Below are 23,917 nucleotides of genomic sequence, written 5' to 3' on the forward strand. Positions count from 1 at the left end.
GTGTCCTCCTGATAAGACATTGCAGCCGTGCACCTTTACCCTGTTTACCTGCTATTAGCAGCTTTACATTGCTCCAGCTTTAACCTAACTAATTTTTTATTTGCAAAGCGTGTGGGTTTTTTGGGATGAAGTGAGACAGAATTCTACCTTCTCAGTTGCTAATCAAACTGATTGTACTGTGGTACTGATTGTAAAGAGACCCCCCCCACACACACAGATTTACGAAAACAAGGGGTCCCAACTACCTAATTTGGACCACTCATTAGCAAGTTGGGACCTATCCTGTGGATAGGGCCTAACTTTGATTTGTGTGAAAACCCTTTTAAGGTAGCACTGAGAGGAAATTCTGGAAATTGTACTTTCTTTTTTAATTGCGAGAATCCCTAGCAGAGTATTTTAAGACGCCCTTTAAGACTCTGTACTGCTTTAAAAAGAACCCGTCATGCAAAATAACCCCCCTAAACTAAATATATTTTCATAAACTGCCATTAGAGAGCATTGCCTCTATCCCTTCATTGTCCCTCTACATGCCTGTAAACCTAAGCAATGAGGTCCTAAAGCTGTATGCAAATGACCTGTGAAATGTCCAATGAAGCATTAGCACATTCAAGCTGTCCAGCTTATTCATGAGTGGGAGGCACAGCCACACCCCCAGTGCATGACTGACAGCCTGTATAATGATGTGAGGCTGTATAATGATGTGCTTCCTGGTGCTGGCGCCCCCTGCAGCCTGTGTGTGCATGTGCGTGTGTTTAGGAGAGATACAGCAGCTCCAGGCAGCCATGTAACAGCAGAACATGTCAGATTCATGTGTAGCTGATGTCTGTGTCTCTCACCTGTATATTAGGAGGATGCAGCATGTCAGCAGATGCAGCACACACTAGCCATGCTTTACTATACATTACACACAGACATGAGCAGGGGGAGGAGAGGGGAGGGGTAACAGGGGTGACATCACTGCCTCTGACCATGTGACCAGCCGCATTTACATAATAAAGAATATGTGATTTTATAATGAATAATGTATGAAATAACTAGATAAAGGCTGGGATGGAATCCTTGTGAGCTGCTCCAACAGGTAGTAGTGACAGGACAAGTGACACAGACCTGATGACAGCTGTCCTTTAAAGGCAAAATCTCCATAGACCAGAATGCATGTTCTTTGTTGTGATGGAGGAAGTAGCTGCAGCTCCGCAGCCTTTTTATTCTCTCAACTGAAAAAGTTTCATCCACAGAATTGTTGGATTTTTAAACCTTGCTGCAGTAGATATTATAAGGTTTATAAGTCTTGGTATCAGATGTCTGACAAGGCCCTAAAAAACATGATCCTTGTTAAATCTGTCTGTATCTGCAGTTCACCAGTAGGGGGCCTCATTGCCTTTAAAACTGTTCTACGTTATTAATGCTATACTGTACTTAATAGCAAAAGGAAGAGGAAGGAAAAGAAAAACGTCCGATTCAGAGAATGAAGGGGACTACAATCCCGGAAAAAAATCTGCAACCAAGTCCACATCCAGCAAGGTAAGACACTGACGTCACAAACAGCTTGATCAATGCACAGATCTTATTTGTTCCTCAGCTACTTGTGTCTGAGGTGAGGCCACGTGTCTAGTCTTGATATGTGACTCCTGTCCAGGATTGATAACCTGGCTTTATCCTTTGTATAAATACATGGACAGTCAGTGATACTATTTGTATAGAGACTTTTGTGTTACACATTTATGCCATTCTTCTTAATTTGCCTCACTTTTAGTCTGTGATGAGACGAACCGTTTCAGTATTGGACTTTCCTGATTGTTACCGAAACTGCAAATGTGCTTTTCTGTCTGTGCTGTGCAGACCGATCCCAACATGTAAGAGGTGGTTGGGTTATTGTCATTTTTTTAAAGGCACATTAACCATGAGCGAGACCTTAATCATCCAGTGACCTCCTTTGTACACAAGTACAGAAAGTGAAAACCAAAAACATAACACTGCCAGGTCCTTAAGGGGTTAATATGGCCTGCATGTGTACACTGTGCCGTCACGCCTATCTGATAACGTGGAGCTGAATCCCCAGGAGATATCTGTGCGATCAGCCATTAAAGGGGTTGCCCAGTAAAAGTAAATGTCCCCTAATACTATATATGAGCAAGCGATGGCGTCCACACTGCTGGCATGATGGGGCAGCGTTTGCCGCTATTTGCACCTTTTTGCTTTTTGAATCTTAAGAGATTGGTAGATCCACTGGGTCTCGGTTATGAATGATGTAACACAAATTAGTTGGTTTGTATGCACCTCGTGGTCTGAGAACTTATGGCTTAGGCCAAGTACACACCTGCATTAGGCAGTGGCGTTACACAATCCATTATTATTAGCAGAGTAATTAGGGCAGCAATCTGCATATTCTTTCCATTGTTAACAGATGTGTAACAGAAGGTGAACGGAACAGATGGCCTTCACTTACACACAGATGCAGGTGTGAACGAGGCCTTGGATGATGTTCCTCTTATAAAGTGGAGGCATCTATCAGAATCTGTGAATGTTGTGCTCCATTGCCTGAAGTCTGTTCCCAGCCTCATTATAAACTGTTGGGTTGGTTACGGGTTTCACCTTCTTATCTGACTCTTCCTTATACCTGCTTTTCCCTCAGAAGTCTAAGAAATCAGCATTTGACATGGATTCCGACACAGACATCTTCCCATCAGAAGCAAACTCTGAAAGTGCGACACGACCCAGGCCAGGCCGGGCCAGGAAAGAAGTGAAATATTTTGCAGAATCCGATGATGAAGACGATGATTTTGTTATGTATTAGTTATGTGCCCGAGGAGCACGCAAATGTTTTCCAACAAAGTATCTTGTGTAGTCCTTTTGTCCCTCCTGTTGCAGACTTTTGTACATTGTCTTATTTTATGTGATAATGTATTTGATGTTTTTTATTATTGTGTAGGCATTTTAACATTTGTTGTTACACATACAGTTTTCTGCTCTTTTTTACTCATGAAATGTCATGTACTCGTTCCAATTTGCCTTGTAGAAATGTTTTAGACTGCCGCGCTCCAGCGCACATTTTAATTGTCCCGATGAAATCCAGAGGGGAGACGCAGCAACCTGCTTTTTAAAATGAAGTAAAAAATATTAAAAGCAAAAAAAATTGGAAATTGGTTACGTCTGCAGTGTCTTCTATTAAACGTGTAAAGATGACGGTGAAAGATTTAAAATAAATATATTTTATTCTTTGCCAGGAGACTCCATGGAAAAAAGGTAAACAGTATATGAACATAGAAAGCATTGTTAAACAATCTCAATGTACAAACCGAGCCAGTGAAGAATACATCACAGACTTGCTAAAATATCCCCCAAAATTTCTACTAGTGCTTTAAATGAGACCTAGAGACTCCTTTTTTGATGTGTTATCGCCTATTGTGGTATCACCGGCACTGTGATCCAAACTGATTATAACAATGAAATGGGTGGGCCTGAGGCATGTACTATATTGTGCCAGCTGGATGGGAGCGCCAAAGTAGTATCTCCTCCCACTTGTACATCTGATCACTAGACAACTCAAGTATTTTCCTAGATTAGTTTATATAAACAGCTGAGAAAACCTGCAGCTGACGCTAGTGTTATAGAATAGCAGCTCCTAGCACGCTCTGCCCTTCTCAAGAAGCCAAAGAGGTCGTCCAGCCGCACACTGGAGAGTCGTAGTGAGTACAAGAGACGCAGATTCTGGGAAATCAGGGGGAGCCTGTTCTGCAATACCCACTCATTAAGTAGTGAACCACACACAAACAATTCTCTAATGGCTTGTGAACAGGTAAACATGAAAAAAGGAAACAGACAAAACATTGTAACACTGGAAAGTGCCTTTGAGGCTACAATGACTGCAGTAATGCACCTGGAAATATCTTCCACCAAAACAATCACATCTGTTTGCTCCACCTTCTTAAAGTGACACTGACAATTCTACAATAAAATGTCGTCTAACGGAACAGGCAGTTACTCAGATACAAAACTGGCTTCAGATAATGTAGTGAATGTTCCTCCACCACCTCCCCGACAGGGAAATGGACGCAATGCAGTTGAGGGCATGTCATGACCTATATGACAGTCTATGTTCCTTACATGGACACGTACAACAGTCCTTTTAGTTTCTTTTTTTTTTTACATTTTTTTTTTAACCTTGTCTTGATCATTTAATGTATGCAAGACAGAAAAAAAGCACCGAACATCCAGCAGAAAGAACAGTAAATAGGTTATGTACAAAGTCTTCAAAGATCATGCAATCTGATGATCAGAAGAGAAAATAGACGTAGCTTTATTTCTTGTTCTGTAAAATGGCTGCTTTAGTGTGGTCTTCTGTTTGTAAGAGCCCAGCAAAGGTAAGAATGTAAACAGCAAAAGTATATAGTAAAAATGGAATCCAGCTTGGTCTTTTGTTGAGGAATCTGAGACATTTTGGATCTGCAAATTCGGCAACTTAGGGTGGGAAAGCTGCTCCTTGCTACCTGTGTGCATATTGTGTTGGGAATGTCTAGTCGAGAGCCGGGTCTTATTGCACCTGTGCACATTTGCTGACCCGCTCCTCCTCTGGATTAGATGAGATGCTGTTACTGTGCTCTGGTGCCTTCTCACTTGGACTGGACACCTCGTGGCCTTCAGAGTTCTCCAGCATTTCCTGAATGAGGGGCGGCATTGATCCGGGTATTTCCAGCTTTAATGTGATAACACGCTCTGCACCTGCACAGATGAGAAAAAACAATGTGAAGAAAAAATTTATGTTGTCGCCTCAATTCGACAAATAATAGAAATGTTGCACGTTAAAGGAATTGAACTAGCAAACCACTACCAGCATGTTGTAAAGCAGATTAACACCTTCTAGATCATGTGTTTTTCATTGCTCAGGGTGGTGGCATTATGCAGAAAATCCACTTTGATGTTAGCTGTAAATTAGTTTAACCCGTTAATGCTCAGCGTCCGATATATCGGACGCTGAGCTCAATGACTTAGCGCTCAGCGGCCGATATATCGGACGCTGAGCCCATGCCGGTTCAGCTCAAGATCTGAGCCGAACCGGCATCGGGAAACACGGGGTGCCGGCTGTGACTGACCCGTTTAACCCGTTAAATGCCGCGGTCAGCGCAACCGCGGCATCTAACATGCCTCTGGGGGGTCTTTCCCCCACGATCGGCCCCCCCGAACCGTTTTCAGGGGGCGCCGATCGTTGCTATAGCAAATCTGGGGTCCGATCTGGACCCCAGAGTTACCTGCAAGAATTGCCGGTAAGATGGCGTCTGTGACGTCATCTTACTGGCACAGTGCCAGCCTATGCAAGTGTATAGGCCGACACTGATAATACTCTGCAATACATGAGTATTGCAGAATATTATCATGAACAAGCAATCAGAGGATTTCTTGTTCATGTCCCATGGTATAAAAGTGAAAAAGTAAAAAAAAAATGTTATTCAATAAAAAAATAAAGTAATAAATCACTAAAAATGCCCAAAACCCCCAAAACATATAAAGAGACATATAACTAAAAAAAAAGTCTAAATCATAACACAAACCCCACATATATAGTATCACCGCGTCCGTAACAACCCGTAGAATAAAAGTAAATCATTATTGAACCCCCACGATAAACGCCGTAAAAAAAACTGCTATAAACCTTCCAAAAATTATGAATTTTAGCTATTCAATCCCACAAAAAATGCTATAAAATGTGATCAAAAAACCATGTGTACTCTGACATGATACTGGTGTAAAGTACAACATGCCCCGCAAAAAATAAGCCATCAACCAGCTCCGTAGCCAAAAAAGTAACAATGTTATGCCACTTGGAAGACGGCAATACATAAATGATAGATTTTTCCCCACATTAGGGTTTTGTTTGACAAATTTAGTAAAACGTAAGAAAATATATTCAAGTCTGGTATCCCCGTAATCGTATCGACCCATAGAATAAAGATAACACGATTATTAGTCTATACGGTGAACACCAAAAAAAAAAAGAGTAAAAAATCCAGTACAGAATTGATGCTTTTCTACTCCTGCCCTCAAAAAAAGTTCCTAAATTTTCAACAATAGGTGATACTAACCCCAAAATGGTAACAATGGAAAAAGCATCTCATCGCGCAAAAAAAATGGCATCACATGGCCCAAATAACGAAAAAGCGAAAATTTTATAGCCTTCAAAAGGGGCCAATGAGGAAACTAAAATCCTGGCAGCTGCAGCGCCCTCCTTCCCTTCTGCGTCTCGCTGTGCGCCCATAAAACAAGTAATGGCCACATGTGGGGGGTCTTTGTACTCAGGAGAAATTGCAGAACAAATTGTATGGTGGGCTTTCTCTTTTTATATTTTGGAAATGTGTAAATTTTAGTGCTAAATGAACGTATAAGGGAACAATTTGACCATTCTAAATTTCACCTCCATTTTGATTCAATTACTATGAAGATCTCAAGGGGTTAACAATCTTCGTAAAAGCGGTTTCTGATAGCTTGAGGGGTGCAGATTTGAAAATGGGTTGGTTATATAGGGGGTTTTGATGCTAAATATGTAAAATTTCATTCAAAACTGTATTTATCCCCAAAATAGTCAATTCTGAAAATCCGGAAAAGCGATATTCTATTTGTAAGCCGCGTGACATCAAAATAAATTATCCAGACATTTCAGAAATTATGAAAATGTAAAGTAGACAAATGGGAAATGTTATTCAGCAACTTATTTAGGTGGTAAATCTATCTGCCTGAAAACGCAATGATTTTGAATTTCGAAAATGGCAAATTTTTCAAAAAATTTATCATATTTTCTTTTTTTTTGTAAATAAACGCAAAACTTATCAGCCAAAATTTACCACTAAAATGAAGTACAACATGTGGGGAAAAAACTATCTCAGAATCGTTTTGATAAGTAACAGTGTTCAAAAGTTATAACCATATAAAGAGACGCAGGTCAGAATCCAAAAAATCGGGCTGAGCCTTAAGCTACAAAATGGCTGCGTCCTTAAGGGGTTAATAAAGTCTGGGAGGTTTAGAGTTTAGCACTGAAGTCAAGCTCTCTCTGTGCTGGGCCTGACAGTCCTGCATCCAGGGCCATCACTAAGTGGCTATCCTAAAGCATGATGTACATAAATCATGTAAATAATTGTTAGGCTCCATACACATCTTGTTTATGTGGCGTATACACCAGGTAAGCTCCAAAGGAATACGCTAAGTGTATACACAGACATATGCTGGTAGAGGGACACATTCTTTTTCGCTGTCTGTACTGTATATTGGAAAAAGATACAACAATCTACATCTTAACATCCTGCTGTGCCATTTTTATGCTAAAGCGGAAGCAATGGGGAACAGATGCAAAGTATTGTATCCTTCCCTTGGACTGTGCTGAGTGTACGGTCTGGGAGGTTGATGTCACTGTTCATATAAGGATACTGATATCACAGGCAGAAAACATCAGTAGCAGCCAATCACGGTGGCTTAGTGGTTAGCATTACAGCCTTGCAGCGCTGGAGACCTGGGCTCATGTACGAGGGTCAACAGCTGCAAAGAGTTTTTATGTTCTCTCTGTGCTTGTGTGGGTTTCCTCCTGTTCCTCCGATTTCCTCCCACACTCCAAAAACATACTGGTAGGTTGATTAGATTGTGAGCCCCGTTGGGGACAGGGACTGATTTAGCAAGCTCTGTGCAGCGCTGTGTAATCTGTATGCGCTATATAAATAAAGAATTATTATTTACAAGATTCTAAAGAATGTACAACAGTGATATCTCTCTAGGATCCCCACCAAATTGGTCTTGTAAAGGAGTGTGGTTCTATGTCATTTTGCATAATTTATGGTGAAACTGAAAATCTGAATAATACTGTAAAAAGATGCAAATTCTGTAAAGCCTGTGAGCTGCGCAGAGGCTCCTGCACTTCCACTGTTACGTTACCTTTTGCACTAATGCTGCGAAGATCTGTGATCTTCATTAAAATCTTTGGAAACATATGGGGTTTGTTGGGTCTTCTCTTTCTGATATAAATTTTCAATGCTTCCAGTAATGGCTCCTGTAGCTTATCTACTTTAGCCGGTTCTTCCAGATCCTGACGGTCTAGATAAGGAAAGAGGGGGAGGAGAAAAATAGATCACTTATTCATTTTGGCTGATTTAGTAAGGTCAGATACAGGTAACCCACTAGATGGCAGCACAATGTTAGTCTCCAGAATCCTCAGCATCTGCTTGAATGAATTGTGTTGCTATATTTGGCCTGCTGACATCTGACTGCCTTTCAGGACTAATTCTTTATAAAAATATTGCTAGGATACCTGTTACTACAGATACTCCTTCACTGCAACATGTACTATTCTCCCTTGATAGAACATATCTGTACTAAAGCAATTTCTATATATTATACATAGAGTACTCAAGGTTGTTTAATGTGCAGCCAAGCACAAGTGGCACAGGCAGCGGGCGCCGATGGCCTCTCACTCCCGACTCCAGACAACGGCCTTGGATGTTGCTACATTTACCATGTGTCTTGTAAAAATGTACAGGTTGTTCCAGTCCCCGAACCCTTAACCTAAACGGATTATTAGCTTCTTGTATAGAAACTAAAATAGTTTTGGGAAAAAAATACACATACTATTCTATAAATTATCAATTGTTCACTGCCCAACTTCTACTTTGAAGCAAAGCTTATCTGTCAATGTTAGACGTTAACTAATGGGGATCCTTACAATACACCATCACTGCCCTCTACTCTGAATAAACATTTCATATCAAGTAGCTTAAAGGAAATCTGCCCAATGATGCAGTGCTTTTAATCCATGTACACATACCGTATATATACTCGAGTATAAGCCGATCCGAGTATAAGCCGAGACCCCTAATTTTACCATCAAAAACTGGGAAAACCTATTGACTCGAGTATAAGCCGAGGTAGGGAAATGCATTGGTCACAGACCCCACCCCAGTATGTAGCCAGCCTGCCCTCAGTAGTATACAGCACAGCCCCCAGTAGTATACAGCATTGCCCAGTCTGCCCCCAGTAGTATACAGCCCTGCCCCCAGTAGTATACAGCCTGGCCAGTGTTAAAAAAAAACAAAAACTCACCCTCCGGTGGCCCCGATGCGCAGCGCTGCTCCTCCCATGTCCGCGCGGGTCCTCTTCTGGCTTCCGCGCCCGTCTTCTTGCTTCTCTAACTTCGTGCCGGGCGCCGCCATTGCTCTCCCGTGGACGGCGCCTAGTATTACGTGCCGCTGCTGACGTCATACTAGGCGCCGTCTGGAAGAAAAACATGGCGGCGCCCGGCACGAAGTTAGAGAAGCAAGAAGAGGCGCGCAGAAGCCAGAAGAGGACCCGCGCGGACATCGGGGGAGCAGCGCTGCACGTCGGGGCCACCGGAGGGTGAGTATATAAGTTTATTATTTTTTTTATATTTTTTAAGTATATATATTAAGTATTGACTCGTGTATAAGCCGAGGGGACGTTTTTCAGCACATTTCCAGTGCTGAAAAACTCGGCTTAAACACGAGTATATACGGTACATGCTGGTGGGTGCCTCCTGAAACAGGATTTCTTCTTCTTTTTGCTTCTAATAGCTGTAGACAAGAGCCCCTGAGGCTCCTCTGCATAATTTTAAAAGTTCTAAAAAAACTGAGCTAAAGAAAAAAGAAGATTAATCTGTTTCAATCTGTAGGTACATGCCAGCATGTAACTGTACTTGGTTTAGAAGAGCTGCATACAAGTGGTTGATTTCCTATAAAGTAGATTATTCTACTGATTCTTCTAATTATGCACACCTCCTTTAATTATGCACACCACTGTGAGGGAGGTGGCAAGGACGTGCATAATTAGCAACCCAGAGCACCGGACGTCTTGTCCCTGCTGCTAATTATAAGTATCTTTTCTAGGTGATCAAGATGAAGAGGAGTGGGGATGAGTATTTGTAGTTTTTTTGATGTTCTTTGAACTGGTTAATTTCCTTTAAGGCCAATAAAGTGCTCTGAAACGATGAAATCCCTCATGAAATTTGTATGCTCCAAGAATTCAGCTATGATCTGACGTGATACACACCTTCACATATTAAGCAGATGGCACTGAGTAGGCCAGTTTCTGTGTCATCCATTTCCAGGGGCAGGAGCTGATTGGCAAATGTGAACACAAGGTCGGTGAGTGGACCAAACCCAGCATTGTGCATCTGAGTTCGGTTGAGTGTAAGGCCATCTGAGAAAGTCATCGTGTCCTGCTCCGGAGTATATCTTGTGCAAATTCTAAGAATCTGTAAGAAGACAAGGAAATATGGATATGTAAACACACTCTAGCACAGAACAGAAGGAAACAGATTTATTTTTATTATTACATTCCCCAATGGTTGTCCCAAACAGAACATAACTGATATCTGCAAAGACAACAAAGGCTTATTATTACATCACTCGTTTTCTAAGCACACAGAATCACCGAGCTGCACTGCAAATTTATAAATGCGCCTATAAATCACATTGTGACCCACCTTTTGTTTGATTTAATCTTTATAGTGGTCAGAGATTTTCTCAACTACATCACAGTGTGGCTGCTTGGTTTTAAAGGGACCTGTTAGATAAACTAACCCACAGTAACTAAACATATCTTTGAAAACTGCTATTATACAGCAGTACAACTATCCCTATATTGTTCCTCCCCATGCCTGTAAAGTTCCACAGTTTGTTTGTACAGCTGACTCACATGTATGCATATTCATGTTCTTCCAGCTCAGCCACACATCCGAGCTTCCGAATTATCAAGGTGCTTACTTTCTCCTTAGCAAAATGAACTTGGCTCTGCTACATCATTAACCCCTCCCCCAGGAATGAGAGAGACACTAGCTATGTGTGACCCACTTAAAAGAAACTGCTCTCTCATTCACCCCCCCCCCCTCAGGAATTCTCTACAAAGAGTCACACACAACCAGAGTCTCTCTCATTCCCGAGGGAGGGGTGTATGAGCTGGAGGCACAGTTGAGCAGGAAGGACAAGAATATGCTGAGCTTGGCTCAAGGAAAGATGATGATCTATTTATAGATGGTGAGTCAAGTTTATGAACGGACTGTGGAACTTTACAGGAAAAGGGAGGAACAATATAGGGATAGTTGTACTCCTGTATAATAGCAGTTTTCAAATATATCTTTAGATAATGTGGGACGTTTTAACTAACAGATTCCCTTTGACCCACTGTGCACATATTAAAATGTCCTATAAAAGGTGGAAAAATCGCAATGCACAAAAAAAGACAGAAAAAACAGGAAGAAAAATAAAGACCAATGACCCCCGCTATCAGACATTACAGTCTAATTGTCATCTGAGTTCCCCAGATTTTATTAACAGCAGTCCAGACACCTACTAATTATACTGCTCAGCAGTAGTGAATTATAATGCATGCGGTTTGGGCGGCAGTCCTGGGCCCCAGCCATCCAGCAAATTTAAGACTGAGAAAGACCTTCAACCATGAAATCCTCACACATCCTGTTCTCAATACACATGTACTCAAAAGCAATTTCAGGACCTCCAAAGGTCCTGAAACCACAGATTGAAAGCAGGCAGAAGGGACACATGCTCCATTCCCCTAGATGCAGGATTCTAGTACCAGATGCAGCAGCAGTGAAATAAAGTCATTCACCATTTTCTACAGATCCCCTTTAAATAATTGTTTAAGTTATTTTTAAGATACGTATTTCATGACTCTGATGATTTATTTCGGCTAAGGATGTCCCACACACATGGTTTGGTAGTATGGAAAGTCATATGGAAATTTTGGCTGAGCGTATGCAGAACGCTGAGCGTTTCAGGCTTATTGACACCTTTCTACCTACAATAACCTGATTGTGTCTGTGCACATCACCAGTCACATCACTGATGTCCTTCCCTGTCTTCATTCATCAGGACTGATGGGGCTCTGCTAAAAACAATAACACGCTGTACAAAAGGGGCAAACAAGAAGGTCATTCTACTAAATAATACAAGGTGTACAGCTCGGCATCTTTAGCCACCAGCACAGCAAAAAGATGGGAAATGCCAGGGAGAGTCCATTTCACTTAACAGAATCACAGCAGAAATGTCACAATCTACAGAGAGAAAGTGACTTTACATTTCAGGATTCATGCGAAACAGATTGACAATAAAGGTGCTGTCTATGGCGCTCAACACATCCTGCCGGGTTTGTGATGGGAGCTTTTATCTTTTTCCCCTTGTAATAGTATTTACAATGCGATTATAAGGAACCATCACTGGATTCAGACCCTCCGACCATAACCCCAAGTATGAAGTGCATGTAATCGAGCATGAGGCTGACTTGTAACATGTCCCCTACCTCACCCCTGCCAATCCTTCTGGTCTCACTTGCATCCACCTTGTAAGCAATTCCTCTGTCCCTAGTCCAGGGCAATCTAACCATTTATGCCGTTGCTTTTCATACTTCCCCGCTGCATGCCGTTTTAGGTATAATATCCCTAATTCCATTCGAAGTGTAGCATTTACCATCTTCTTAACTTCTGTAATTCCAGGAGAACCAGTATCCAGGCAATGTGTAGCTATTGTTTTCAGCAGCTGATATAGGATTTTTGACTATTGCCAACTGTTCTGCCCTGGTGGCCTCCAAGTTCCTTACACAGCCCAACACCCACACTTTTGGATTAGTTCCCCCAAACATTCTTGCAATCAATCCACCAGCCCTACCCCATAAGTCTCTTATCGCCGAGCATGTCCAGAACATATGCATAATGTCGGCTTCGTCCACCGAGCATCGTGGACATGTGGCCTCATTACGGATCCTCATTTTCCTCAAAGAGACTGGGGTACAGTAGACTCTGAGAAGTAAGAACAGCTGCGATCACCTCTATGATACCTTACATGAGGACTCCAGTGCTTCTTCCCACTCTTTATCCTCTAACTCACCTACCTCCCCCTCCCACTTCTGCCGCCACCACAGCCATCTGGTTCCCCATCACTTTGTCCAATACTTCCCCATATACTAAGGATATTAATTCTGTCATGGACCTAGGCCGGACCACGACTCAAATTGTGACTGCAGGCCGTGTCTCAGTTGTAAATATTGGAAGAACATTTGTCTGGGGACATCAAATTCCTTCTCCAGCTGCTGGAATGACTTCTGCTTCCATCGTCGTATACCCTCAAGCATGAACACTTCTCCCAGATACGGGTTGTTCCACAGAGGGGTATACTCAGTCCAGGGGCCGACTCCCACTAATTGTTTGTATATCTGCCACACTTTCTTTATCAATTCTAATGTTGAGGATTGTCGCACCCTACCCCCTAACTTCACTGCCTCCAGCATTGCCATCGGTGTTAATGTTCCCCCAAAATGTCAGACCACTAATGGACACCCTGAATACCTCCCCTCCACTGCCCACCCCCTAAAGTGTTGGCACTGTGCCACCAAATAATAATGCCTCCGGGACCGCCAACCCCCCTTTAAACTTGGGCAGCTGCAATTGTGTTTAAGTTTAATTCAAAGGAACCCTTGTTTCCAAATTAAGTCTCTAAATTGGTCATGAAATCTCTGGAACCAATATTTCGGTAACCACACTGGGGATACGTAATTGCGGTATTATGGTAATTTTGATAAGATTCCCCCGCCCTAGAGAAGATAGGGAATTTCTGCCACACTCGTATTCTAGAAAGTACAGCCGTCAGTAAGAGTGCCGCATTCAGGTAAATAAAATCTGATACCTTCCTAGTGATCCTGATTCCCAGGTACTTAAACTGCTCTACCGCTGGAATGTCCCAACCACCATCCCATAGCAGGCTTGGCTGAGCTAGTGGCAGTAGGGGAAACTTTGTCCGATTAATACGTAGCCCTGAGTAGTCTACAAATCGCGTAATGGCCTTCATTAGAGATGAGCGAGCACTAAAATGCTCGGGTACTCGTTATTCGAGACAAACTTTTCCCGATGCTCGAGTGCTCGTCTCGAATAACGAGCCCCATTGAAGTCAATGGGAGACTCAAGCAATTTTCAAGGGGACCAAGGCTCTGCACAGGGAAGCTTGGCCAAACACCTGGAGAACCTCAGAAAAGGATGGAAACACCACGGAAATGGACAGGAAACAGCAGGGGCAGCATGCATGGATGCCTCTGAGGCTGCTTAATCGCACCATTATGCCAAAATTATGGGCAACAGCATGGCCATGACAGAGTGACAGAATGAAGCTAGATAGCATCTAAAACATCCAATAATTGACCCTGACACTATAGGGGACGGCATGCAGAGGCAGCGGCAGCAGCGGCAGGCTAGAGAGTGGCATGGCGACATACCCTAAATGGACTCAGGCTTCAAACCAATGGGTGGCAGAGAGGAACCAAAGGAGGTGAGCAAGAAGCGCTCAAATAATATCGGTACATGATAAAAGTTTGCCAGTATATTTTGTGGATTACACAGCAGGGTGGCGACAAAGTTAACATGGAAGCCATGAAAACAACCCAAAATTCTGCCTGACACAGCTCGTTTGATAAGGGGACCATGTATGGAGGCAGTAAACTAGTAGTAGATTAAAGGTGCTGCAATTAAAACTATGTTAGTTGGATCTTGGCATGGAGCTGGCGCACCGCTGCCAGGCGAGCTTTCGCCAATCCAAGCCCGTGTCTACTCCCCAAACAGCACTTCTAAGAACCTTTTGTATAAGATCAAGTGCAGTAGCGTTCTTATAAGTTTAGGATATGGCGGGTGAGGGGAATGTAAACAGAAGCGCAAGAAGCGCTGAAATAATATTGGTAAATGATAAAAGTTTGCCAGTATATTTTGTGGATAACACAGCTGGGTGGCGACAAAGTTAACAACTTTGATGTGGAATCCATGAAAACAACCCAAATTTCTGCCTGACACACCTCGTTTGATAAAGGGACGATGTATGGAGGCAGCTATATGGACGACTTTTGGAGGTAGCAATGGAGACAACGTGTGGAGGCTGCTATGGAGACAATTTAATTTGGATAGTGCCTGTATGTGGCAGTCCAAAAAAGTTTTCAAACCAGAGGAGCAGGTAGGTGGCCCTCCAGAAAAATGAAATAGATTGAGTGCCTGTATGTGGCAGTCCAAAAAAGTTTTCAAACCAGAGGAGCAGGTAGGTGGCCCTCCAGAAAAATGAAATAGATTGAGTGCCTGTATGTGGCAGTCCAAAAAAGTTTTCAAACCAGAGGAGCAGGTAGGTGGCCCTCCAGAAAAATTGAATAGATTGAGTGCCTGTATGTGGCAGTCCAAAAAAGTTTTCAAACCAGAGGAGCAGGTAGGTGGCCCTCCAGAAAAATGGAATAGATTGAGTGCCTGTATGTGGCAGTCCAAAAAAGTTTTCAAACCAGAGGAGCAGGTAGGTGGCCCTCCAGAAAATGGAATAGATTGAGTGCCTGTATGTGGCAGTCCAAAAAAGTTTTCAAACCAGAGGAGCAGGTAGGTGGCCCTCCAGAAAAATGGAATAGATTGAGTGCCTGTATGTGGCAGTCCCAAAAATTGTTTAAAACAGAGGACCGGGTCGGTGGCCCTCCAGAAAAATTAAATGCATAAAGTACTATAGCTAGAGCCAGTGGGCCCTGTCAAAAAATAGCCAGTTTCCTCTGCTTTACTGTACAAAGAGGAGGAGAAGGAGGAAAATGAGGAGGAGGAGGAGTGGATAAATTATTCAGGTTGAGCTTCCTTCACCTGGTGGAGATTGGAAATTATGAGAAATCCAGGCTTTATTCATCTTAATAAGCGTCAGCCTGTCAGCGCTGTCAGTCGACAGGCGTGTACGCTTATCGGTGATGATGCCACCAGCTGCACTGAAAACCCGCTCGGACAAGACGCTAGCGGCAGGGCAGGCAAGAACCTCCAAGGCGTACAGCGCCAGTTCGTGCCACATGTCCAGCTTTGAAACCCGGTAGTTGTAGGGAGCTGTGTGATCATTTAGGACGATGGTATGGTGGTATGGTCAGCTACGTACTCCCTCACCATCTTTCTGTAAAGATCAGCCCTACTCTGCCGAGACTGGGGACAGGTGACAGTGTCTTGCTGGGGTGACATAAAGCTGGCAAAAGCCTTGTAAAGCGTACCCTTGCCAGTGCTGGACAAGCTGCCTGCTCGCCTACTCTCCCTCGCTACTTGTCCCGCAGAACTACGCACTCTGCCGCTAGCGCTGTCAGAAGGGAAATACTGTTTCAGCTTGTGCACCAGGGCCTGCTGGTATTCATGCATTCTCACACTCCTTTCCTCTCCAGGGATGAGAGTGGAAAGATTTTGCTTGTACTGTGGGTCCAGGAGAGTGAACACCCAGTAATCGGTGCTGGAATAAATTCTTTGAACGCAAGGGTCACGGGATAGGCAGCCTAGCATGAAATCTGCCATATGCGCCAGAGTACCAACGCGTAAGAATTCACTCCCCCACTGGCCTGACTGTCCATTTCCTCCTCCTCCAACTCCTCTTCTTCTGCCCATACACGCTGAACAGTGAAGGACTCAACAATGGTCCCCTCTTGTGTCTCGCCAACATTCTCCTCCTCTTCCTCCTCATCCTCCTCCACCTCCACCTCCTCCGATATGCGCTGAGAAACAGACCTAAGGGTGCTTTGGCTATCAACAAGGGAATCTTCTTCCCCCGTCTCTTGTGACGAGCGCAAAGCTTCCGACTTCATGCTGATCAGAGAGTTTTTCAACAGGCCAAGCAGCGGGATGGTGAGGCTGATGATGGCGGCATCGCCACTGACCATCTGTGTTGACTCCTCAAAGTTACTCAGCACCTGACAGATATCAGACATCCACGTCCACTCCTCATTGTAGACTTGAGAAAGCTGACTGACCTGACTACCAGTTCTGGTGGAAGTTGACATCTGGCAGTCTACAATCGCTGTGCGCTGCTGGTAAACTCTGGATAACATGGTCAATGTTGAATTCCACCTCGTGGGCACGTCGCACAACAGTCGGTGAGCGGGCAGTTGGAGGCGGCGCTGCGCTGCCCTGAGAGTGGCAGCATCTGTGCTGGACTTCCTGAAATGCGCACAGATGCGGCGCACCTTCGTGAGCAAAGTGAGCAGACAGATTGGGGTACGTCTTGAGGAAACGCTGAACTATCAGATTTAACACATGGGCCAGGCATGGCACATGTGTCAGTCTGCCGAGTTGCAGAGCCGCCACCAGGTTACGGCCGTTGTCACACACAACCATGCCTGGCTTCAGGTTCAGCGGTGCCAGCCACAGATCAGTCTGCGCCGTGATGCCCTGTAATAGCTCTTGGGCGGTGTGCCTTTTATCGCCTAGGCTCAGCAGTTTGAGCACCGCCTGCTGTCGCTTAGCGACGGCACTGCTGCTGTGCCTAGAGCTACCGACTGATGGCGCCATGCCCACGGATGGTAGTTCGGAGGAGGAGGTGGAGGAGGGGTGGGAGGAGGAGGAGGCATAGTAGGCCTGAAACACCTGGACCGAGGTAGGCCCCGCAATCCTCGGCGTCGGCAGTATATGACCAGCCGCAGGGTCAGACTCGGTCCCAGCCTCCACCAAGTTAACCCAATGTGCCGTCAGCGATATATAGTGGCCCTGCCCGGCAGCACTCGTCCACGTGTCCGTGGTCAGGTGGACCTTGTCAGAAACGGCGTTGGTCAGGGCACGGATGATGTTGTCTGACACGTGCTGGTGCAGGGCTGGGACGGCACATCGGGAAAAGTAGTGGCGGCTGGGGACCGAATACCGAGGGGCGGCCGCCGCCATGAGGTTGCGAAAGGCCTCGGTCTCTACTAGCCTATAGGGCAGCATCTCCAGGCTAAGCAATCTGGAGATGTGGACATTAAGGGCTTGGGCGTGCGGGTGGGTTGCACTATATTTGCGTTTCCGCTCCAGCGTCTGGGGTATGGAGAGCTGAACGCTGGTGGATGCTGTGGAGGATCGTGGAGGCGACGATGGGGTTTTTGTGGCAGGGTCCTGGGCAGGGGGCTGACTATCAGCTGACACAGGGGAAGGAGCAGTGGTGTGCACGGCCGGAGGTGAACGGGCTTTTTGCCACTGAGTGGGGTGTTTAGCATTCATATGCCTGCGCATACTGGTGGTAGTTAAGCTAGTAGTGGTGGAACCCCTGCTGAGCCTGGTTTGGCAAATGTTGCACACCACAGTCCGTCGGTCATCCGGTGTTTCCTTAAAGAACCTCCAGACTTCTGAAAATCTAGCCCTCGCCGCAAGAGCCCTCGCCACGGGAGCTTCACTAGTTGACACATTTGGCGCTGATGCACCAGCTCTGGCCCTGCCTCTCCGTCTGGCCCCACCACTGCCTCTTCCAACCTGTTCTGGTCGAGGACTCTCCTCCGTCTCAGAAGCACTGTGTTCACCCGGCCTATCAACCCAGCTTGGGTCTGTCACCTCATCATCCTCCGATCCCTCAGTCTGCTTTCCCCTCGGACTTCGTGCCCTGACAACAACTTCCCCACTGTCTGACAACCGTGTCTCCTCATCGTCGGACACCTCTTTACACACTTCTTCCACTACGTCAAGAAGGTCATCATCACCCACAGACTGTGACTGGTGGAAAACCTGGGCATCGGAAAATTGCTCAGCAGCAACCGGACAAGTGGTTTGTGAGTGTGGGAAGGGTCCAGAAAACAGTTCCTCAGAGTATGCCGGTTCAAAGGCCAAATTTTCCTGGGAGGAGGCAGACTGGGGGGGAGGAGGCTGAGGTGCAGGAGCTGGAGGAGTGGCGATTTCGGTGACATGGGTGGACTGCGTGGAAGACTGACTGGTGGACAAATTGCTCGAAGCATTGTCGGCAATCCATGACATCACCTGTTCGCACTGTTCTGGCCTCAACAGTGCTCTACCACGAGTCCCAGTAACTTCAGACATGAACCTAGGGAGTGTAGCTCTGCGGCGTTCCCCTGCTCCCTCATAAGCAGGTGGTGTCTCACCCCGCCCAGGACCACGGCCTCTGACCCCTGCAGTAGTTGGACGCCCACGTCCCCGCCCTCGTCCTCTACCCCTAGCCCTCGGGTTAAACATTTTGAAAATGAGAGTTATAACTTTAATTTTTTTTTAACTTTTTTTTGTGTTTTTTAGTTTTTAAAACCAAACGATGCTATCCTATTGCTATGACTATTTTCTAGCCAAGTATGAAAGCACACTACTATGCCAGATGAGATGACGCTGAGTTATTAAAAAAATAAACGTAAAATAAAAAAGGAAATGGCAGACTGTGCCTAATTGAAATCCAACCCCTAATAAATTTTCCCATTTCGGTCTTTGCGATGGATATGTGCGTCACTAAGCGCAAAACACAGCGGTCGCAAGTCTCACTACAAATTGCTCACAATTTGCTAGTAGATGCACTGCAGCAAGTACAGCCACCAGCAGATCAACCAGAAATCAAATATATATAATGCTACTGTAGGCGTAAGTAAGCCGTTTGGATTCTCCTATGGCTATTTTCTAGCCAAGTATGAAAGCACACTACTATGCCAGATGAGATGACGCTGAGTTATTAAACAAAATAAACGTAAAATAAAAAAGGAAATGGCAGACTGTGCCTAATTGAAATCCAACCCCTAATAAATTTTCCCACTTCGGTCTTTGCAATGGATATGTGCGTCACTAAGCGCAAAACACAGCGGTCGCAAGTCTCACTACAAATTGCTCACAATTTGCTAGTAGATGCACTGCAGCAAGTACAGCCACCAGCAGATCAACCAGAAATCAAATATATATAACGCTACTGTAGGCGTAAGTAAGCCGTTTGGATTCTCCTATGGCTATTTTCTAGCCAAGTATGAAAGCACACTACTATGCCAGATGAGATGACGCTGAGTTATTAAACAAAATAAACGTAAAATAAAAAAGGAAATGGCAGACTGTGCCTAATTGAAATCCAACCCCTAATAAATTTTCCCACTTCGGTCTTTGCAATGGATATGTGCGTCACTAAGCGCAAAACACAGCGGTCGCAAGTCTCACTACAAATTGCTCACAATTTGCTAGTAGATGCACTGCAGCAAGTACAGCCACCAGCAGATCAACCAGAAATCAAATATATATAACGCTACTGTAGGCGTAAGTAAGCCGTTTGGATTCTCCTATGGCTATTTTCTAGCCAAGTATGAAAGCACACTACTATGCCAGATGAGATGACGCTGAGTTATTAAACAAAATAAACGTAAAATAAAAAAGGAAATGGCAGACTGTGCCTAATTGAAATCCAACCCCTAATAAATTTTCCCACTTCGGTCTTTGCAATGGATATGTGCGTCACTAAGCGCAAAACACAGCGGTCGCAAGTCTCACTACAAATTGCTCACAATTTGCTAGTAGATGCACTGCAGCAAGTACAGCCACCAGTAGATCAACCAGAAATCAAATATATATAACGCTACTGTAGGCGTAAGTAAGCCGTTTGGATTCTCCTATGGCTATTTTCTAGCCAAGTATGAAAGCACACTACTATGCAAGATGAGATGACACTGAGTTATTAAAAAAATAAACGTAAAATAAAAAGTAAATGGCAGACTGTGCCTAATTGAAATCAAACCCCTAATAAATTTTCCCACTTTGGTGTTTGAGGTGGATATGTGTGTCACTAAGAGCTAAACACAACGGTAGCAAGTCCCCCTGCAAATTCCTCACAATATGGTACTAGCTGCAAATAAAAAAAAAAAAGTATAACGTTATTGTAGCCCTAAGAAGGGCTGTTGGGTTCTTGGAGAATCACTCCTGCCTAACAGTAAGCTAATAGAACACCCTAACGCTTTCCCTGACCAGCAGCAGCTCTCTCCCTAGCGGCATCCAGACACAGAATGATCCGAGCAGCGCGGGCAGCGGCTAGTCTATCCCAGGGTCACCTGATCTGGCCAGCCAACCACTGCTATCGACGTGTAAGGGTACCACGTCATGCTGGGTGGAGTGCAGAGTCTCCTGGCTTGTGATTGGCTCTGTTTCTAGCCGCCAAAAAGCAAAACGGCGGGAGCTGCCATTTTCTCGAGCGGGCGAAGTATTCGTCCGAGCAACGAGCAGTTTCGAGTACGCTAATGCTCGAACGAGCATCATGCTCGGACGAGTATGTTCGCTCATCTCTAGCCTTCATCTCCACCAAGAGAAAAAGCAAGACGTGTTCCAGATATAAGGTGATTTTCTACCCCCCTCCCCCTCTCACCCACAAGTATACCGAAAGCCAAGAATACTGTCATGCTGCCGGATACAACGAGCAAATGGCTCCATCGCTAGTGCAAACAGTAGGGGCAACAAGGGGCACCCCTGCCGTGTGCCCCGCTGTAATGAGAACTACTCAGAAATAGCTGATGTAAACTTTAACTAATGTGCAATTTTTCAGCAGAAGCTACTAGGGCATGAAGCAAAGGCTACTCCACGCCCCCAATAGACCAATAGCCCACCTCCTTCTGCATCTTCGGTGCAAAGCTGATACTGCACAAGCTGTATTCTTGCTATCAGCTACGTCAAGCTCAATAGGCAAAAAGTAGAAAAGCAGCACTCCGTGTCAAATAGGTGTTTATTTCACCAGCGGAGATTACAACGTTTCAGCTATCTCAATGTAGCCATTTTCAAGCTCTGCGCATGTACAGCACTCCCTCACACATTACATGGGCGCACAATTATTTCACTTCAACGGCATAAAACTTTTTTTTTTCTGTGGGTTACTATATACTTTTTGTAAGTTTCCCTTACAGCAGGGGCATAACTAGGAGAGTCAGGGCTCTGAATAGGGCCCCATTTCTTGCTTAAAAATATACATTTTACACTTACATACACACACGCAATTCTATACCTATATGCATAAAAATACATTCACTCATACACATATTTATACACTCTTATGTACACCCGTATACCATATACACATGCATCACAGATACACACACATATACAGCATATATACACACATATCTGTTACATACATATTATGCTGTACAATGTGCAGCATAATATGTATATAATGGTGCACATCCTCTATTTCATAGTATAAGGTCAGATGACGGGGCCCCCTGACACTACAGGCCCTATAGAAGCTGCTATGGCTGCTACCGCTGTAGTTACGCCCCTGGATTATAGCTGATCTTAGGGGTATTTTCAGACATAAACAGCACGCTCCATAATTTGCTTATTTTTTGAGCGGATCTAGCTAATAAATGATCCACTGATACCCATGGTTATCTTCTCTTGGCTCCAGCACTTTGAGATTATACACTGTTGTGTCATCGGAGCTTTAGTTAAGTCCCAGCCGCAGAGTCTTAGTGATACTTACATGTGTCTAAATACAAATGATCCACAGACTTAAAATAAAGTCTTCGAATGACTTTGCCCTAAAATACACAGCGATGAATTATCCTGAACTTACTGTGCGGTTATTAACTATTATCCTGGCACAATTGACTGGAGAACTCTCTTTCCGCAATAATGAATAGTGGAAAATCAATAGCATTTTACACATTTCAGCACTAATAAAATTAGAAAATGTTATGCTTTAAAGCAGCCACAATGGCTGTAAGGCAGCGATATAGGGAAGATGAACGGCTCCAGAGTGAATGAGAATTGACCTCATTATTACATTCTCGCACAGTAGAAATAGACATTTACGTTGTACGTCTTGTCATATGGAAGTCAAATGCTTCATATATCTATAGAAATCCTTTTGTTGACAGATAAAACATTTGCTTTTTTCGGAAGAAGATGCCATTTTCCCAGGCAAATTAAAAATAGCATATGGCATGTGATAGACGACGGGCATAGCTGCGGCCAGACAATCACAAGCGCATTACTGTACAGCATTGTTTATATAGATAATAAGGGGCATTTATGAAACCCGCACCGGCTGATGCCGAACTAAAATGGAAAATGACCTCTGCACTACACGGGTTCCTGATCCTAGGATAACATAGCACAATTGTTCCTGAAAGAGTTGCTGTGGGCAAAACTTCCAGACATACATTACATGGTGGGTACAGGCAGTATACAGGACATATCCTCTCTTTAGCCTCTCCAATGTATAAAGCTCCTTTACACTACACCATATGCCATACGTGACATGTCAGAGCAGTACCGGGCCTACCACTGATCTGTAGCCCACATTAATGCTGATAGAACTTCTGGCAAACTTATGAATATATGAAGAAAATCTATCATAAGCTAAATATATGGCCTAGAAGGTGGTCCCTGTCCCCAATGGGGCACACAACTGGAGGAAACTGGAGGACCCGGAGGAGAGAGACCATAAAAACTCTTTGCAGATGTTGACCTGGGTGGGATTTGAATCCAGGTCTCTAGCACTGCAAGGCAGAAGTGCTATCCACTCAGCCACCATTCTGCCCCTCACATCATTATGATTGCAGTGTCCTGCTTCTATCATATGTCACAATGTCACAGATGTCACTATGATACAAGGGGGACATATATCAATTTTTTTTGAGACATTAGGAAGGTCTTTTTTGCACCTTATGTATGATCCGGGCTTTTTTCTTTTGATACATGTTCAGTTTTTCCATCTTCCTTTTTTGAGACTTTTTGTTGCAAATGTCTCAAATCCACATGGACACAAGCCACGAGAGGAGGTTATATGCAGGAGTGGACACTACTGTAAATTTTAAATTTGTGGCTGGGTCCTGCATTTTTAAGCACTCTGGGCACGCTCCAGGGAGGTGACGACATATGAGGCTGCGGTCACACATGGTGTTAACACATGCATTTTATCACAACAGCTGAGAAGAGAAGATTTGCCTAATTACACTGCTGTCAACATGGCGTTTACAAAATGCATCTGTTAATGAGATGTTAACACCCATGTTAACATTGTGTTAATGAATGCATTTTGTAAATGCCATGTTGACAGCAATGTAATTAGGCAAATCTCCTCTTCTCAGCAGCTGTGATGCATTTGAAAATGCATGTGTTAACGCCACATGTGACCTCACCCTTAGAAATAACTAAAACATTTCAAGAAAATGTGAATGCAAAAATTTATAA

At 44.2% G+C, this 23,917-nt stretch overlaps 2 protein-coding genes across 8 annotated transcripts in view; one reads left to right on the forward strand and one right to left on the reverse strand.

The window, feature by feature from the left end:
* TOP2B (DNA topoisomerase II beta) overlaps positions 1-3,143 on the forward strand; it is a 37,229-nt gene extending 34,086 nt beyond the window's left edge. Inside the window, exons 36-37 of the mRNA XM_072153611.1 lie at positions 1,424-1,521; positions 2,633-3,143. Coding sequence (XP_072009712.1) covers positions 1,424-1,521; positions 2,633-2,794 — 260 coding nt within the window. The 3' untranslated portion in view covers positions 2,795-3,143. The remainder of the gene's footprint in view (positions 1-1,423; positions 1,522-2,632) is intronic.
* A 50-nt stretch (positions 3,144-3,193) lies between these two features.
* The window catches only part of RARB (retinoic acid receptor beta), a 474,419-nt gene continuing 453,695 nt past the window's right edge, over positions 3,194-23,917 (reverse strand). For all 7 annotated transcript variants that reach the window (XM_072153615.1, XM_072153613.1, XM_072153614.1 and 4 more), the window contains 3 exons: positions 10,036-10,240; positions 7,912-8,070; positions 3,194-4,719 (listed from right to left, as the gene is read on the reverse strand). In XM_072153615.1, coding sequence (XP_072009716.1) covers positions 4,532-4,719; positions 7,912-8,070; positions 10,036-10,240 — 552 coding nt within the window. In that variant the 3' untranslated portion in view covers positions 3,194-4,531. The remainder of the gene's footprint in view (positions 4,720-7,911; positions 8,071-10,035; positions 10,241-23,917) is intronic.

Source organism: Engystomops pustulosus, chromosome 5 (genome assembly GCF_040894005.1).
Source record: "Engystomops pustulosus chromosome 5, aEngPut4.maternal, whole genome shotgun sequence".
NCBI classification, from domain to species: domain Eukaryota; kingdom Metazoa; phylum Chordata; class Amphibia; order Anura; family Leptodactylidae; genus Engystomops; species Engystomops pustulosus.